General features: G+C 43.9%; 2 protein-coding genes across 10 annotated transcripts; both read left to right on the top strand.

Annotated features, from left to right (window-relative positions):
* The first annotated feature begins 451 nt into the window (after nucleotides 1–451).
* On the top strand, nucleotides 452–3798 carry DNAJC28 (DnaJ heat shock protein family (Hsp40) member C28). 3 transcript variants are annotated; one of them, XM_015881688.3, is made up of 2 exons: nucleotides 452–524; nucleotides 1813–3798. In XM_015881688.3, exon 2 carries the CDS (start codon nucleotides 1866–1868, stop codon nucleotides 2988–2990), a length of 1125 nt encoding a protein of 374 aa, XP_015737174.2. In that variant the 5' UTR covers nucleotides 452–524; nucleotides 1813–1865; the 3' UTR covers nucleotides 2991–3798. The 3 variants fall into 3 exon arrangements, with proteins under 3 accessions (XP_015737174.2, XP_015737152.2, XP_015737166.2); XM_015881666.2 differs by having other exon boundaries at nucleotides 452–598; XM_015881680.2 differs by having other exon boundaries at nucleotides 452–1148.
* On the top strand, nucleotides 452–14416 carry TMEM50B (transmembrane protein 50B). Of its 7 annotated transcripts, none has more exons than XM_085528787.1 (8): nucleotides 4209–4236; nucleotides 5212–5323; nucleotides 7815–7990; nucleotides 8703–8805; nucleotides 9560–9627; nucleotides 10306–10398; nucleotides 11021–11078; nucleotides 12886–14416. In XM_085528787.1, the coding sequence occupies exons 4-8, from the start codon at nucleotides 8714–8716 to the stop codon at nucleotides 12929–12931; spliced, it is 357 nt and encodes a 118-aa protein (XP_085384913.1). In that variant the 5' UTR covers nucleotides 4209–4236; nucleotides 5212–5323; nucleotides 7815–7990; nucleotides 8703–8713; the 3' UTR covers nucleotides 12932–14416. The 7 variants fall into 7 exon arrangements, with proteins under 7 accessions (XP_032304664.1, XP_085384913.1, XP_032304657.1 ...); XM_032448766.2 differs by having other exon boundaries at nucleotides 8693–8805; XM_085528774.1 differs by lacking the exon at nucleotides 4209–4236 and adding an exon at nucleotides 4846–4937 and having other exon boundaries at nucleotides 8693–8805.
* The last annotated feature ends 775 nt before the right edge of the window (nucleotides 14417–15191 follow it).

Below are 15191 nucleotides of genomic sequence, written 5' to 3'. Positions count from 1 at the left end.
ACTACAACTAAACAGAAATAGTCAGGAACAGTCCTGAAACGTTACACAACTTCGTAAAGCATTCCATAGTTTTATGAGGACAGGGGGGAATGACTTCAAGTTGCTCCAGGAGATGTTCAGGTTGGATGTTAGGAAGGATTTCTTGTCAGTAAGAGCAGTGCTGCAGTGGCACAGGCTGCCCAGGGATGTGGTGCAGTCACCATCCCTGGAGGTGTTCGAGAGCCGTGTGGATGTGGCACTGAGGGACGTGGGCAGTGGGCATGGTGGGGGTAGGTTCAGAGCTAGACCACATAGATAACCATACACAGGGAAGGCCTCTGTCCGCCATATTGCCGCCGACCGAACCCCACAGCGCATGCCCCCAGCGGCGGGCCCGCCATTCCCCCCCGCTCTCATGCCGGCGGGTCACATGTCTCCCGGCAGAACTGTCGGCGGCGCTCGGGCTCCCCCCGGCGGGCGGCGGGGACGTGTCCGAGCGAGACGGGGAGAGCGGGGCAGGGGAGCGGGGAGGCGGCGGGCAGGAGGTGAGGCGTCGTGCCGAGGGGTGACTTTCCCGTCCTACATCACCCCCGTCGCAGCGCACATGGGGGCTCTCTAAGTGAGTGCTCGCGGCCTGTGGGGGTCGGCCGTTGGGAGCTGGAGGGGCGGGGTTAGGCCCTGCTGCTGCCTCGGTGTGGGGGCATCGGCCTTGTCCCGGCTACCTGTAGTTAGAGGGGTCCTGGGGGGTAAGTCCCCGTTTTGTAAGGACGAGAACATATCGAATCTGTAGATTTAGGGGAAACTGCGAAACTACTTCTTATCAAGGGGTTGAATTTCAAGAGATTATTCATTGATCTGCTGTTTACAAGGGTGGATTGTGATAGAACGAGGGAAAACAGTTTTAAATTGAGGCAGGGGAGGTTTAGGTTAGATATTAGGAGGACGTTTTTCACACAGAGGGTGGTGACGCACTGGAACAGGTTGCCCAAGGAGGCTGTGGATGCCCCATCCCTGCAGGCATTCAAGGCCAGGCTGGATGTGGCTCTGGGCAGCCTGGTCTGGTGGTTGGTGACCCTGCACATAGCAGAGGGTTAAAACTGGATGATCATTGTGGTCCTTTCCAACCCAGGCCATTCTGTGATGCTATGGTCATTCTGTTTAAGTGGAAGGTATGTGGGTTTTATGGACAAATGGAACAAAGTTATCTTTACCAGCCACCTAGTAGGAGAGAAAGCAGTGATCTACATGCCGTGCTGTGTTGCAAGTCCAGCAAGGTGACTGTCCTTCTGTACTCAGCACTGGTGAGGCTGCACCTTGAGGGCTGTGTTCAATTTTGGGCCCCTCATTACAAAAGTCATTGAAGCCCTGGAGCATGTCCAGAGAAGGGTGACAAAGCTGTGAGGGGTCTGGAGCACAAGTCTGATGGTGAGCAGCTGAGGGAACTAGAGTTGTTCACTGGAGTTCAGCAATGAACAGCATATTTCCAGTATATGTTGCACTGAGTTTGTGGAAAGGCAGTAAAGCTTTGACCCTTTGGGAAGCAAGACATTGTCTCGCTCCGATTTAGAGGAGTCATGCTTAACAAACCTATGCTGCTGTTGCTATGGCAGGAGAAAGCTGTATTGTGAATTAATTTTCATTTACATCGTAATTCTATGACTTCAGTAGAAATTAACAAGAAATTCAGAATTTGCTGTTAGTCTGCAAAAGAAAGAGCGCTGTATACTGGTCTGAATTTTTTTCGTAGGGATTCTTTGATTCAGATGATATAACAAGATAAGATTTGAACAAACCGTGTAAGTTGACATGAACATATTTAATATGTGTTTGTAGGTCATTGCTTATAATGTATCTGCATCTGAAGAACTAGAAAGTGGTTTTATACGATGCTGACTAACACCATAGGACATCATTTAATGGTACATCAAGCAATGATTCCCAGAAGCCTGAAGCCATTTTCCTACATCTGTGGTGGTAGAATGTTGTCAGGCTACAAACCTAAAAGGGATATCAAGGACTCTTACAAAATTCTTGAGCTTGAGGAAGGATGTTCAGTCGATGATATCAGAAATTCGTATCGGAGTCTTGCCAAAAAATATCACCCAGACAGCGGTTCCATCACAGCAGATTCTGCAGCATTCGTGAAGGTAGAAGAAGCGTACAGAGTTGTGCTTAACGATGTGGCAAACAAAAAGAAATCCAGTGAGAATAAGGAAGAGGAGGAGGAGGAAGACCAGCTCAAATCAAACGCGCCGCAGCATAGGCACTACTTGAGTTTTGAAGGTGTTGGTTACGGAACACCAAGCCAAAGAGAAAAGCAGTACATGCAGTTCAGAGTAGACCGTGCTACTGAGCAAGTGCTGGCGTACCGTGCGCGGAAGCTTGAAAGCCAGTATGTTGCAACGGACCTTATGAAAGCCAAAGATGTGAGACAGAGCAAGAAAGTGAAGATAACTCAGGCAGTTGAACGGTTGGTGGAAGACCTTATTCAGGAGTCAATGGCAAAAGGTGATTTCGACAACCTCAGCGGGAAAGGAAAACCTTTGCAGAAGTTTTCGGATTGTCCTCATGTCGATCCTATGACTCACAACCTGAACAGGATTCTGATAGACAACGGATACCAGCCGGAATGGATCCTCTTGCAGAAAGAAATCAGGGAAACGATTGAGCGATTAAGAAAGAGCATAGTGGTATCCAGGAGTAAGCTGGGAGAGCCCATGACGCCGCGTAGGCAAAAGGAATGGAATCACATCTGCGAGCAATTCGCGGAGGATATCAGGAAGTTAAACAAAAGGATTGACAGCTTCAATTTAGTTGTTCCTCTTCTGAGCAGACAAATGGTGCACTTCAGTGCTGACAAAGAAATCATCCGAGCACAAAAGACTTACGAAGCTTCGATGGAAAACACAGAGGCTTCTGGTTACGACACAAAGGAAAATGAAGGGGAAGGTGTTCAACGGTTTGGGTGGAAGTCTTCTCTACTGAAGTGGTTCAATACTACACTGAAATAACATCATAGCGGCTCACCTCTAGTCCAGCTTTTGAAGGCACTTTATAACTAAAACCTGTAGCATGAGGGAAATTTCACATTCACTGCAAATATAAAATCCACCTGGCTGTTTGACCGCTTGAAAAGAACTGGGGGGGTTCTGGTGTTCACTTGTGGGTCCTTAATTCTTTGTGAATGCTGCTAAGGAACAAGTGAATCCAGTTATCCTATTGCAGCTCATTTTTTTCCTTCTGCTTAAAATTCATGCTTAACTTTTCAGTGTATAATTTAATGACTTCTGCAGCGCTGTTATCTCTTTGTAACATGAAACTGACGCGTAAGTAAAACACTGAGAGGACAAAGGGGAAGTAAAGTGTGTCCATGCCCTTTACTTTGACCTTTATCCTTCCTTGTTTAAATGTCCCTTGGCTGAGAAAGATCAGCTTTTAATTCTCATTACAGGAATTGGATGTGAATTGCTGTTCAAATGAATCCAGTGACCGATGTGCAAAGAGCTAATTGTAAGTTGGATTTGTTGCACGGGTGTAAATAGGAACCAGACTGCAATAAATGTGACTGGGGTGGAATCCATCTTGGCTGTCTGTGAAGGGAAGTATCAGCAGTTTAAATACTGAAGTAGCCGTAATGGATGAGTCAGCGTTGGGAATGGATTTGTGCTGCTTTTAAAGCCACTTGGTTATAATGGAGCAGATGAGACCTTGCTGTCGGCACTTACAGCCTTGTAGCATGAAAAGCTGCCAGGTGTAAAGGCCACTTTTTCAATAGTTATTACAACGATGATTAGAAAATAAACAAGAGAAACCAACAAACAATGGTAATTTAAATGTGTATTTGCACTGGATGTGGGATGGAGCAGCTCTGTTTCAATGTCACTGCTGCGTTTTGCCTTCATCGCTGTACAGCCCAGCTATCCAGCCTTTTGTGCCAGGCAGATTTGATGGATAGTATGTGCTCGGGGTTGTTTGAAGTTTGTGTCTATAGCGGTGCCGCCTCTTCCATCCTTAGGGTTATAAAGCGATGCGAGTTGCCGTGCTCAGGGCGGCGGGGCCTGAGGGGACGCGGCCGCTCCCGCCTGGGGATACTGAGGGGGCGGGACCTCGCGCGTGTGGGCAGAGGAGCCGCCCAATCACTGCCTCCGGTGACGTGCAGTGTCGACTTCCCATTGGTGGAGGGTCGCGTCGCTCATCGATCTGCCCGGGTTTGTGCCCCGCCCCCCGGCAGGCGGAAGAGTCTCTCTCAGGACGGGGGTACGTGCGGGGCCGCTTCCCGCTCTGGCCGCGGTGTGGGGCGGAGGGCTGTGGGGCAGGGAGGGCGAAGGGGCGGTTGGGACACGCACTCTCCGTTCTCACGCTTCGATCAACGGGTCCCGCTTCCCTCCGCGTCTCCTCACCGTCCCCTCTCGCTGCTGTGGGGAGGCCGGCCCGGCACCGTCCGTCCCGGCCGGGGTAGCGAGCGGCGGTTCCGTGCTCACCGGGTGGGGTGTCCGGCCGCGCTGCCCGCACAGCTGCCGGGAGCTTCTGGTGGAGGCACGGGCCCGGCTCGGAGCGGGGACGGGGAGGTCTGTAGGCCGCCCTCAGGGTTCGGGTCTGAGGAATGTGATTCAGCCTGGAAGTATTGGTAATGGTTGGACTAGATGATCTAGGTCTTTTCCAACCTTGATAATTCTGTGATTCTGTCCCCGCTGTGGGGGGCTTGAGTCCCGTGGGGTAACAGAGCGATCAGCGCCTTGTAGCTGGGTGTTGTGGTGAGGGATGAGGGGGCCGTTGTCCGTTCGATACCTTGGCCGCGCAGCTTTAGGCTCATTAATCTGAAAGTTTGTGTCCTTTCTTTTGGTGCCATACCTGAAAAGCAGACAATACAGAATTGCGTGTGGGAAACTGAAAGTGAAACTGCACGTGGTGGCTGAAATGGGGGAGTGGTCCAGCGGGGACCACTGGCACAGAGCAGGGTAGGAGTGCTACTATAAGGTCCTTGCAGTGACTGCTGATTATCCTCTAATGGTTTGTGCATATTGCACATACATGGCTTAAAGCGTATTCCAGCCAACAGCTTGTGGAAGGTGCTTTCTCCTTCCTTGAGGAAGGAGGGAAGGAGTGCAGTTTTCCTCATGGCTTTCAGTGGCTCTTCGTCTGGTCTGTCTTTTGCTTTCTGTTTTGGAAATAGCAGGTCCTGTTCTTTGGAGCCTGGTAGCATTGTAGTCTAAGTCAGTTCTCCCTGTGCAGGTTTTTTGTGCCTCCTTATCACTGCTTTCACATTTAATTCACTTGGATCCAGACCCTTTAGAAGAGAGAACCTAACTTGATGGAGAAACTTTTATGCTCCAGCCCTCATGTGGTATGTTGTTATTTTGCCTCACTCACCTGAATGATATCCTAGTTGTCTTAACCAAGGTGCTGGCACCTACTGAATGTTATTTCTGCAGCAGCTATAACTGTCCCTGTTATTTTTCAGTTCCAATTTGATCTTGCTTGGTCAGGGACAGTGTTGTCCTCTCACAGAGAGGAATGTCTGTGTGGTGGGCATGGAGCGAGGCAACGCTCAGTCACACAGGAAAGAATCACAGAATCACAGAATGACCCGGGTTGGAAGGGACCTCAAGGATCATGTAGTTCCAACCCCCCTGCCTGGCAGGGCCACCAAACATACACATTTACTAGATCAGATTGCCCAGGGCCCCGTCCAACCTGGTCTTGAACACCTCCAAGGACGGGGCATCCACAGCCTCCCTGGGCAGCCTGTTCCAGGGCCTAACCACTCTCCTAGTGAAGAAATGGTGAATAGTGAAGGATGGTGCATCACTGCCTTTACTCGTGTGTCTGTGAAGTCTCTACACATGCAGACTTATAGAAATAATGAGACAAATGTTTTTACTCTGGAGTGGAACTCTTCTGAGGTAGTTGTGTAAAAGACTCCTTTGCGGAGTTCTGCATGTTATCAGTTAATGTTTACATTATCCACTGAAAAAGGGCAGGGGCATCGGGTCCTTTATCGCCATTACTTACTGCCATTAGCCTACTCTCCCACTGGCTTTTCTTTGTGAAATCAAAGCTGGTTTCTAGCATTAGACATATGTAGCAATACCTCCAAACTTACTGTCTGTGTTGCGTTGCAAATACAATGCGCTGCGTTTCCCAATGTCTGCCATTCCAGTGAAACAGGAAAATTGTATGGTCAATTACAGCTCTTTGCTGTTGAAAGACTGCCAGCAGATAGTGCTTATCTCATCTCTTCACATCATTGAGGTGCTTTTCTTCTCAGCACAAATTTGAAGCTAAAGCAAAGTGTAGGCTGGTAAGCCAGTATTTCTGGTAAAATATCCTTTGGTAGAAAGCTGCTTTGTGTCTTAAATGTATATAAAAATATATATATTAAAAAAAATAATCAATGTAGCACTAGAATCACAGAATGGCCTGGGTTGCAAAGGACCACAATGATCATCCAGTTCCAACCCCCTGCTATGTGCAGGGTCACCAACCACCAGACCAGGCTGCCCAGAGCCACATCCAGCCTGGCCTTGAATGCCTGCAGGGATGGGGCATCCACAGCCTCCTTGGGCACTAGTGTCCCCAAGGAGGGACAAATTCACTCATTTGTCACTAATGCAGATGTGAAAACTGTTTGATCCTCAAGACAACTGAGGGAGGTTTTGTCTCAGATTTTTCAAGTGAGTAAAATGCCTTTGTTTTGTTTTTAAACTTAGTGCTTAAAAGTGTTTAATAAGTAAGTGAGGTTTGTACCATGTATGTTATCTGTAAAGTCTGTCATGACTGACTTGGTAGAGTTGAAGGGGTCTTACTATGTCATATATGTACTATGTGCATACATATGTTAGCTTGTGGCCAGCTGTACTGCAGGGCATGATCTGTATAGTCCACAATGAAGACAGTGACAGGATCCATGGGCTGCGTTCTGTTGTGGGTGTATGAGCGGGAAAGATTCTGGCAGGAAGAGTAGAGATTACTGCTTGAGGAAGATAAAAGTTTCAGGGACTGAAGAGGAACAAATCAAGTACATATGGAACCGTTGTAAGAGTGCAAAACAAGGAAGGGCCACGGGAGCACTGATGAACTTTGCTTTTGTCTTCCTGTTGTTAGAGATCTGTGACTGATCATCCGCCTGCAAAGGAGGATGTCCCTTACCCTTGGTATGAGTTGTCTCATTGAAGTGATCGCTTTTCCACTGCGCTAGAAAGACACTATCACAGTCTCGTGCGGGTTGGAAGGGACCTTAGAGATCATCGAGTCCAACCCCCAGGATTCGAGCCTCCTGTGTAGCAGAGCGGCACTTCTACCACTTGCACCACAGGGGGGATTCAAACTCAGGTCTCCAGTGTTGCAAGCGGCATTCCTACCACTGCACCACTGGGGCACATATTCTCTTTTTTGTTTGGAGACAGGAAATAAGGGTATCTTGTCTAAGATTCCTTTGTCAGACTCAAGGGCCAGGTTCTTGCTCTGCATGTGAAGTCCTGCCATGTGTCTCTTTTTTACCTGCCAATGATAGGATTACGGTTCAGTGGTGAAACTTAGGGTGAAATATTTTTGCTCTTTTTTGTCTCCCGCTTTTGTTTCTACATGTTACAAATGCACAGTATATTTACATTTCGATTATGATGCCTTGTGCGCAGTGCTTGTGTGCTGATTTTATATTGTAGCGCTATTTGTGAGGTAGGTTGCTCTGTTTAATGTATCTCAGTAGAAGAGCTGTATAGTGTGTGGAATGCGTCTGCAAAAAATATGCATTTTAAAGTCTGTTCATGACAGTTTGTCAAACATCTTGAGGTTTTTACTCTTCTGTGCTAAATGCATTTTTGGCCGTGTTTCAGGTACTCAGAACATTGCTGTTAATGGAAGAATTCATGTATAAGTGCAGAACAAGAAGGGCAATCTAATCTGGAAGGAAATGGCAGGATTCTTGGACAACTTCCGGTGGCCAGAATGTGAGTGTATTGACTGGAGTGAAAGAAGAAATGCCATTGCTTCCATAGTTGCGGGTGTATTGGTAAGTTATGAATATGTGGGTGTTCGATCCTCTGTGAGAGGAGCTGGGTCATAACTGTGCTGACAAATGTGGAAATACAACAGTTATTTTTGTGCAGTTTTGCTGTAACTGAACCTTGATCCAGCATATTTCTTGGATTTTTTTTTCCCAAGTGTAACTATTAGCCATCTTTTTAATGGATCACGTAAATTTGCATTTTATCTAATTTTCCAGGCTGGATGTGGCTCTGGGCAGCCTGGTCTGGTGGTTGGCAACCCTGCCCATGGCAGGGGGGTTGAAACTAGATGATTATTAATGGTCCTTTTCAACCCAGGCCATTCTGTGATTCCAGTAGTAATATACTGGTCCTCTTCTTTAAAAAAAGATTGGAATTCCAAATGGAGTTTTGGCAAAAGTAATTATGTTATACACAGGTTATATTTCGGATCCTTGTCCTTAAAGTAGTACAGAGAAATCAGCCTTAGGCTGAGATGTAATTTGAGTAGAAACAGAACCAATTCTCCAGCACCTCAGTGAAAGCATCCACTTCAAGGTATATGCAGAACTCGCTTATCAAACGTTTAGTGTGACTTGAAGCTAGTCACCTTCTCTGTTTGTATTTGATAAAGGAAGATTAAATGATGTACATGAACATTTGATGTGCTTTGTCACTCTGTTTCCATACCCTTCTTGCCTCATAGTAGTGGTGTTATTTATTTCTAGTTTTTCACAGGTTGGTGGATAATGATAGATGCTGCAGTAGTTTACCCTAAGCCAGAACAAATGAACCACGCGTTCCATACCTGCGGGGTGTTTTCAACTCTAGCTTTTTTCATGTAAGTGGATATAGAAGGAAGTTCTTTCATTATGTACTAAATATGAGCTGTTAAAGATTGTTTTTCCTAGGCCATATGTATACGATAAAACTTGGAATCACTTTGTTATAAATTACTTTTGAGTAATCTTGTATCTGCTGTGAAGATGTTAACATGGCAGGCTTGAGGGAGAAGTAATAGGCTTTAGTGAGAAGAAACTAGTTTTTATTGGAGAGAAAAAAGGGTGCTTTGGGTTATTCACAGCTTTCTTGTTATTTGGTATTTTGAAGTTTGTTTTTCTTCCTCAGCAGTGTAATTTAAGGAAATAAATGATCCCCCCTTACAGGATGTGTCTTGCTTGAGAATTTGTGCTATTCATTGCAAAGCAGAGGCGTCAAAAAGCATCTTAGAATCATGAAACCACTGCATTACTGACTGTTATTGTTCCTGAAAAGTGACTTTAGAGCTACTAGAAACTTAAACAGACGGCCAAAAAATGCCCAGGGATGTTTCAGTCACCTAAAAAATGGCAGTTCTGGTCTCTCAGCTTATAGGTCTGTTAATCTGAATGTTTAAGTCAAACTTCAGCAGGAATATAGGTTTTGCTTGAAGGCCAATTGGGATCCTTCCATTAAGGGTGATGTAATACTGTGTGACTGTACAGAATGTCAGTAATTCTTCCAGAGTTTTTTACACCTTTTATAAAATAAATAACAGCTTTGTGCTTAGGATTTTTAACTGATAACCTGAAATCTGCACACTTGTTTGTTCCTAGGATAAATGCTGTATCAAATGCACAGGTGAGAGGAGACAGCTACAGTGATGGATGCTTAGGAAGAACAGGTAAATTAAAATAATGCTGGCTGGAATGGCAATGGAAATGGGAAATCTGGTAGGATTTGCTCGTTTTTGACCGAGACTACGATGCCTTCCTGTGCTTCATTCTTAAGGCTGTTGGAGTAAATTTTTGCACATAAAGATTTTATCCTTTACCATGAGTGAGCAAGTTGGTTATCTGCAATGGCACCACCCTTCTTTCTATGTGGGCAGTGTCTCACAGTGCAGGGTCTCCAGCATTTCAATTCATTATCTACTTTGACCATTACTTGAGGAGGATGGCATGTAAGAGAAATGGACCTCTTGGTTCACTGAGTATATGAGGGGATTTCACTCGTCTGAAAATACCTTTCTGAAGTAAACACCAAAAGGGTTTGTTTTGTGTACCTTATCGGAATGCCAGCCTTATCTCAGAAAAACTAGTTTTGGCAGTGTACCTCTTAAGTAGTTCACTCCATGTATGATAAATGATGTTACAGGCATTCCCTTCAGATGAGGAGAAATCTCTGGTAACTGCTAATATCCACCTCCTATCTGCTTTATTGGAGAAGACAATTTTTGGATGATCTTATCCTTTACACAGGGTTCAACCCTTTCCATTTGAACCTTCAGTGTCTGATGTCACTATGTGTCACTATGAATCGTGTACTACATGATTCTCAGAGGTTTTAATGTTTCCTGCAGGTGCTCGTGTCTGGCTCTTCATTGGCTTTATGCTGATGTTTGGTTCACTGATTGCTTCAATGTGGATTCTTTTTGGAGCATATGTTACACAGAGTAAGTTTCTCTCTTGATTAGTTTTGGAAATGGACTTCACTGCTTTCCGGAGGTATCATCAAGTTTGATGTGAAGTATTCAAGCTTCAGCTTGGTATATATCTTGTGATATGGTTTGTTTATGAGCTTTATTTTCATAAAGGTTGTGAATATGAAAATCTAATCTGTTGGACCCTTCACAGTCCCTTTCTGTATGGATTTGAGCACTGCTTGATGAAACTGAAGTTAGGAACTACCACATTGAACCATTTTAAACAGTCCAGTTGTACAAGCATTCTGTATAAAATACAGACATTGGTAGCTGTGATTGTTATTCAGGAAGTGCTACCAAGTACTGTTTTAAGAACAAACAATAGAAAACCAAAAAGCAACCAAATGCAATGCCCAAACTCTTGATTGAAATCTAGAAGTGTTTTAAAAATTACAGATTGTCTCCTGGCATTGAACTTTACTTTCGGATATAGGAAATACTTTTGCTGAAAGACAGAAAATCTGGAAGAATGGAAGCGTGGTCTGTGCTTGCTAGAGCAGTGCCACCTAGTTTTGTTGTTGGTGATGAGTGTTTTAGATACCCTTTTCTGTACTAAAAAGTCTTAGTATTTCCTTTGTTACTTACTTTGCAGACACTAATGTTTACCCTGGATTAGCAGTGTTTTTCCAGAATGCATTGATATTTTTCAGGTAAGATACCTGGGTCAGTTTCCTTCCTTGTAAAGGAGTGTTGCACACACCTGCTTCTATCTGCACAGGTACCTCTGGAAAATGATTTCTAACCAAAGCTGACACCAGACTTGATCTTTGACAATGTGGAGCTCTGCTCACAGCGCAGAACCCCCCCGTATTTCAATTAATTACTCACTCCGGCCTTTGTTTGAGGAGTGAAGCATGTGAGGCAGAGATCACTTGGATCACAGAGTAAACTGGCATGATACAGATAACTGATGTGATGATATTAGTCATTTTATAAACAGATTCAATTATTTCTTTTGTTAGTCTGCTACCATTACTACCTTGTTTGCTACAGTGATTAGAAGCAATTCTTTATTTACCCCTTCTCAGAAGCAGAGCACAGTTCAGAGATTTGTGTTCTTGTTCATAGAATCATAGAATGGCTTAGGTTGGAAGAGACCTCAAGGATCATCTGGTTCCAACCCCTGCCATGGGCAGGGCTGCCCCCTACCAGCTCAGGCTGCCCAGGGCCCCATCCAACCTGGCCTTGAGCACCTTCAGGGATGTAGTACCCACAACCTCTCTGAGCAACTTGTTCCAGCGCCTCACACCCTCTAAGTAAAAAATTTCTTCTGAACATCTAACCTAACTTTCCCCTCTTTGTCCTATTGCTATCAGACCATGTAAAAAGTCAGTCCCCCTCCAGCTTGTAAGTGCCCTTCAAGTACTGGAAGGCCACAATGAGGTCTCCTCGGAGCCCTCTCATTTCCAAGCTATACAAGCCCAACTCCCTCAAGCTTTCTTTACAGGAGAGGTGGTCCAGCCCTCTGATCGTCTTCATGGCCCTCTTCTGGACCCTGTCCTACAGCTCTGCTTATTCTTGTATTGGGAGCCCTAGGCTTGGTCACAGTACTGTGTATGGGGCCTCACAAGGGCAGGGTTGAGGGGGGACCATCACCTCCCTCTCCCTGGTGTCCACCTCTCTTTTATTGCCAAACAGCCAATTCTTTATCCACCTAACAGTCCCAGCCTTGTTAGTCCAGTTCTTTCTGGACTAGAATTTGGATGACTAAGCAATGACACATTTCTGGGTGAAGTATTCAGTGTCTATGACATAATGGATAATGGCAATATCATCTCTGTACAATAAATACCCTGGCATCTGTCCTACAGCGATAGGTGAGATATGCTATTGCCTTTTTCTTGAATATTTCGTAACAGTGGCGAGATACTGATGGATGCAGACTTCTGAGAATGGTTTCATCTCATTTGAAGTCTTCAGTCTATTCTAGTTCTCTTCTCTAGTTAATTGTCCATGCGTTAGGTTTGTTTGATCTCTCATTGCTTTTTATTGTTGTTCCCATTGTTGATGATACTTCCCATTTCCCTCACTAGTTATTGTCTTATGATTTAGCATGACCATGCCCTTCTTTATAAGGAAAAAAGTAAGGTAAGGAGTAGGAAGGAAATAATGTTTGGTTTTGTTCCTTAAAGTTTTTAAAAAATTATTATTATTATTATTATTGTTAGTATTATTCTTGGCATTGCATCCAACCTTATAAGAGGAATTTTACTGCGAGCCTTGTTACTATTTTGCTGATCAGTTGCTTCAGCTGGATGTCATGGTTTTACTCATGTATATTAAGTGAAATAGAAACAGAAAAATAGATGCTAACATGAATAGAAGTTAAGATTGCTGGTCATTGATTTTTGTGGTGTAAACAGTGTAAGATTGTATGTTAACTATTAAAATGCACTTTTCCACTTTATGTTTGGCCTCATTTATTTTTTTCCCCCCTTTTTCTTTTTTCTTTTTTAGTACCCTGATCTACAAGTTCGGAAGAACAGAGGAGCTATGGGGATGAGAGATCAGATACAGCATTGTCTATTCCATAGTTGATCTGTTGTACTCTGTATGTAGATATTTACGTTTATTTGTTCTCGTTTTGCTCTCTAAATTGTATGAACTGAGACAAACTACGATTTCTGTAATAAGCTCTCTCTTTTCATAGGACAGACTTGTGAATATGTACATATGACTGTATATATCTTAAAAAGGGAAAGTCAGGCTTTCTGAAATCTTCAGGCTTATTTCTTCAAATACATGAGTTTCCATTGACTGTTAAGATTCGATCTTCCAAACCTTCTCACGTGTGAGAGACTTCATTTGAACTGCAAGTGAATAAGCGGGATGGAAGGGGTTGGTATCTTTATGCATAGGTGAGCTATTGCTGGTTGTTAAGTGCTGCTTGTACACCTGGAGGGGAGCTGTAGCTCATTGAAGTGACCCTTCATTTCCTGAGGGTAAATCCTACTGTACGCTGAGTTAAGGGTTGAGTTTTATATGTTTCTGAACGGTTATTTCCAATTAGCCAGTTATATTTTTGTAAAAGGTTCTGAGTTTTTAAACAAGACCCTGTTTTAAGTAGGTTCTGCATGACCAATCCAACTGTACTTGATTACCATTGCACAAATGAAATTTGGTAGCAGCACAGAATGTATTTCTTGCTGTTCAGTGTAATAGATGCCAATCAATATTTATTGTATTTACTGATAACTAGAATTTTAAAAACCCTGCAGCTGATGCCAATTGTCTTTAGGGAATAGAAAGAATAGGTGAGAAACAGACTGACAGCTTTAAATTATGCTCAAATAGCTTTTCTTCGGGGGAAGCTTTTTGTTGAGAAAAGAGCAGTTCTGCTGCTACCTACATATTACCTTAGGTAATAGAACAGGTGAGTGTTTCAAATGGCAATATAGCAGATTGCGTTACTGCTACCAGTCTTACCTTGAAAGAATTGCCAGTTTTAGGACTGTCGCTTGCCCCAGTTAAAATGTGTTTATATTCCAAATCCAAAAGTTATTTTATAGGGTGTTTTATAGGAGCGTTTTCATTATTGAAATCCATTTTCTTCTAGCCGGAGTGTACAGAAAGGGAGAACAGCAGTGTTTTATGACTTCGGACTGATGTTGTGTATTCATCTTGCTGTTGGTCACTTCCTTGTAAGTTTTATGTGTTTTTAAAGCAATTGAATCTACCTTGTGTCTGAGAGCTTTTATAACTTCCCATGTATCAAGATTGCTGACCAAATGGCATTAAACTTCAGAATGTAACTTACGTGCATGGTTACTGCATACTGTTAGTAATCTCATTTCTCCCTTGTGGGAATCTTCCCAGTGGACAGAATATGAAGCAAACGCTGCAGCTGAAACTGTGCTACTGGCTCATTTTGTCATCCTGCAGTGAGTTACCATATATTCGCTGGTGTTAATTGCAGCTTTGTACATACATTGTCTGGTTGGTTGTAATTCCAGAAAACTGCAATAAACTTTATCTTCTGTTCTCCAAATAATGAACATCGGCAGATAATTGGGCAGTAGTAGTCTACTGAACAGCTGAAGTGGTACGGACTTCTAAGCGACTCTTGCAAAACCTAATATTTAAAACCAAAGTATTTGTTTTCTTGTCTCCCACGTTCTCATACAGGAGGTCAGGAATGGTTGCTGGCTTTTCTACTAAGTGAGAAACAAAGGTTGCTTCTAACTAATCCTGGTCAGGATAACAGCACAAGCTGAGGTACACACTTGACTTTGGAAGAACTCTTCAAGGTGCCTTATTGCAAGTTTCCACTTCAGAAACTTATTTTGTAAAAGAACCCAGCTGGCAATGAGCTTCTTTCTGAGGCTACCTCTGTTTTGTGCCAGAAGCTCATTTGCTGTCTGCATAGCTGCTGCTAAGAGACAGCATGGAAGCTGCTTCTCTTCCAAAGTTCAGAATACATTTGGTGTAAGAAGCATGCAGAGAACATGAACATGTATGAACATTATTCAGAGTAACCCTAGGTCTTTTACACCAGGGATTGTTCCAGCAGAGTCCAAGATGAGCAGGAGTTGCACATTGTAGGTTATGCCTTGCCCTGCTGTGGTTGGCAGTCATGGAGCTTATCTTTGAGTTTACCCAAACAGTTTTTGTTTCGGTGGCCTATTTGTACAACTAAGAAATATTAAGTAACCCTCTGTAAAAGAAGTCTAGGATGTAGTCTCTGCAGTACAGTGTACTTAGCAAGTCATATTTTGTACTGACAGATACTCATCTGAGGTGCTTAAAAAGCTATTTATGTCCTG

This window comes from Coturnix japonica, chromosome 1 (assembly GCF_054131305.1).
Source record: "Coturnix japonica strain WE chromosome 1, WE-NBRP24, whole genome shotgun sequence".
Classification (NCBI taxonomy): Eukaryota; Metazoa; Chordata; class Aves; order Galliformes; family Phasianidae; genus Coturnix; species Coturnix japonica.
The sequence above is the reverse complement of the archived record's forward strand: the minus strand, read 5'-3'. Positions and strand labels throughout refer to the sequence as shown.